This window comes from Triticum urartu, chromosome 7A, assembly GCF_056163025.1.
Source record: "Triticum urartu cultivar PI428250 chromosome 7A, HENAU_Tu73, whole genome shotgun sequence".
Lineage (NCBI taxonomy): Eukaryota > Viridiplantae > Streptophyta > Magnoliopsida > Poales > Poaceae > Triticum > Triticum urartu.
The window spans coordinates 634,737,120-634,740,241 of NC_141879.1; the positions used below are offsets into that span (position 1 = coordinate 634,737,120).

Genomic DNA, 3,122 nt, shown 5'->3' on the forward strand with positions numbered 1-3,122 from the left:
CCATCTTCATCCTACGCCTCCTACAGATTGATAAACTTTAGGTCATCCACTTGAGGAAAATTTGTTACTGTCCTACAAACCTCTGCACTTGGAGGCCCAACAACATCTACAAGAAGAAGGTTGTGTAGTAGACATCAAGGGCCCGAACCTGGGTAAACATCATGTCCTTTGTCTCCTGTTACCATCGACCTTAGATGCATAGTTCGGGACCCCCTACCCGAGATCCGCCGGTTTTGACACCAACAATGATCTCTCACTAAATTTGAAGGTATACATGTTCTCCATGAGTATGCACCGTTGCTACAGTTCGTCGTGCCAAGACACCACGTGATGATCGGATGTGATAAGCTCTACATTCACATACAACGGGTGCAAGCCAGTTTTGCACAAGAAGAATACTCAGGTTAAACTTAACGAGCCTAGCATATGCAGATATGGCCTCGGAACACTGAGACCGAATGGTCGAGCGTGAATCATATAGTAGATATGATCAACATAGTGATGTTCACCATTGAAAACTTCTCCATCTCACGTGATGACCGGACATGGTTTAGTTGATATGGATCATGTGATCATTTAGATGACTAGAGGGATATCTATCTAAGTGGGAGTTCTTAATTAATATGATTAATTGAGCATTAATTTATCATGAACTTAGTACCTGATAGTATTTTGCATGTCTATGTTGTTGTAGATAAATGGCCCGTGCTACTGTTCCTTTGAATTTTAATGCGTTCCTAGAGAAGGCTAAGTTGAAAGATGATGATAGAAACTACACGGACTGGGTCCGTAACTTGAGGATTATCCTCATTGGTGCATAGAAGAATTACATCCTGAAAGCACCGCTAGGTGTAAAGCCCGCTGCATGAGCAACTCTAGATGTTATGAACGCCTGGCAGAGCAAAGCTGATGACTACTCGATAGTTCAGTGTGCCATGCTTTACGGCTTAGAATCGGGACTTCAACAATGTTTTGAACATCATGAAGCATATGAGATGTTCCAGGAGTTGAAGTTAATCATATTCTGACATTAAAATTCAAAGGACCCACCACATATTAAAATTCAAAGGACCCACCACATATCATGGGTCCCGTGCTGTCAGCCAGCAAAACGGTATTGAAAACATCAACATTAAAATACTATCAGGTACTAAGTTCAAATGCGTTCCTAGAGAAGGCAAAATTACTACCGTTTTGCTGGCTGACAGCACGGGACCCACCACGGCATTGAAAAGAAGAGTAGATATTTTAGCCCCCTCCCGCGGCACCCGCTCCCGCGCGTCCGTTCAAACTAAAGTGTCGTCACGCACACGCAACACGAGCGCGCGCCAGAGAGTGAGAAAGAGAGGGGCGAAGGAAGGAGGCGGCGACCGGCGGCCATGGCGGAGCGGATCATCGACCACACCTGGTACGTGTTCCTCCCCATCCTCGGCTGGATCGTCGACGACGCCGCGGAGGCCGGCCGCACGCTGGAGCAGGCGGCGCGGGACCTCGAGGCGGCCGCCCAGGATGCGCGCCGCATCGCCGCCACCATCGCCTACGGGGCCTCCGACGCCGCGGTCCGGCGCCTCCTCAGCGACGAGGTCCACAGCGTCCTCGACCTCGCCCGCGACCGCGTCGCCGCCCTCCGCAGCGAGGATCCCGTCGCGGCCCCTGCCCCGGTCGCCGCCGAGCCCCTGCGCCCCAATCGCGGCCTCCTGTTCAACGTCGACCGCGGGCTGGAGCTGCTGCTGGCCTCCGAGCCTTCCGAGCAGGCGATGCGTTCCTTCTCGCTGCGAGACCCGCGCTGGATGGACCACCACGTCTGGTACCCGGGCTGGCTCGCCGACGTGAGGAAGGAGGTCAAGCACGCTCTCCGCGGGCTGTCCCGCGCGCAGTCCGAGCTGGAGCGTGTCTACTCCGACGTGGCGGCTTTCCTCGCCGTGCCCCCAACGTCTTCCGGGACCGGGAGAGCTGCCACGGCCGCCCAGGCATGTGCCGAGGCCGCTGGCCACGCCCGCCGGGGCGCGGCGAACATGGGCGCCCTCGTCGACGTCCTGCAGGGGCTCCGCGAAGACATCCTCGACGAACCGCCTACTGGCCGTGTCAGCCACTTCTTCGGCTCCGTCCCGCCGCCGCCGATGGACGACGCAGGTTTGCCTGCTTGTCCCCTCAACCAATTGGTTTTGCTCAGGACTAATGGCTACGCATTTTTGTTCTGCACCCGTAAATAAAAATGTTGTCTTGCTCACATGAGTCGACGTCCAGCAGGCCATGGAGCCGCAGCCGGAGACTGGTCGATCGCCGGCACGCTGCTAGACGACTAAGATCGATATGGTCGACGTGCGTACTGCGTACCAAGCTGACGGCTCTGTAGGAAAGGTTTTGTTTTGTTTTTTCGCCTACCATGTCGATCCGCCCCATCTAAGACATGGACATGGCTGGGCTGTTGAGTGCCATCTCCGGTGAGATGACTTGCATTGCGTACCCTTAACAGACATGGTTGGATTGTTGATGGCCATCTTCAGTTCCGACGAGATGAATAGAATTCTTCAGTTAGGCTATGTTGATCACCATCTTCAGACATGGTTGTTTACTTGGATTGTTGATCGCCATATTCAGTTTCAGCCAATAGAATTATTCAGACATGGTTGCATTGCATACCCTTGAGGCCTTGACAGACATGGTTTTGAGGTGAGTAGAATTATTCAGTTAGCCACTTAGGCTATGTGTGAGAACTCTTGTACCAGCCAATAGTACGTGTGACAAAGATGCTGAATTGCTTCTCGTGCGCGCCTACCGTTTTGATTTTGGTGATCGTTGTCGTTGGGGACAGCTAGAATAGTAGAATAGATTACAATTACTAGACTGCGAGTACAGTAGTTGGGTAAATTGCACTGCTAGCTATGTGATTTTTCATTTTATGTATGCGCAGCTCGTAGCGCTGCGAAATGGTTGGATATTGTTAGAATTGTGTCGAATATTATTGTACAAGATAGGTTACAGTTGGACTTGGTTTTGGACTGTGTGTACACACGGTAGGAGTTGTGTCCTAATAGGACACCTGTATCCTAGGCCTCTCATATATATCGGGGGTAGACACACGATGTAATCTATGCCAACATACACTGGTAGAAAAAGGG

General features: G+C 51.7%; 1 protein-coding gene across 1 annotated transcript; it reads left to right on the forward strand.

Annotated features, from left to right (window-relative positions):
* The first annotated feature begins 1,311 nt into the window (after positions 1–1,311).
* LOC147960894 (uncharacterized) lies at positions 1,312–2,213 on the forward strand. Its single transcript, XM_087533580.1, has one exon. It carries the CDS (start codon positions 1,380–1,382, stop codon positions 2,211–2,213), a length of 834 nt encoding a protein of 277 aa, XP_087389706.1. The 5' UTR covers positions 1,312–1,379.
* The last annotated feature ends 909 nt before the right edge of the window (positions 2,214–3,122 follow it).

Bases quoted from the DNA above. Each gene is read 5' to 3' on its own strand.
- LOC147960894 (XM_087533580.1), top strand. From the start codon at position 1,380: ATGGCGGAGCGGATCATCGACCACACCTGGTACGTGTTCCTCCCCATC.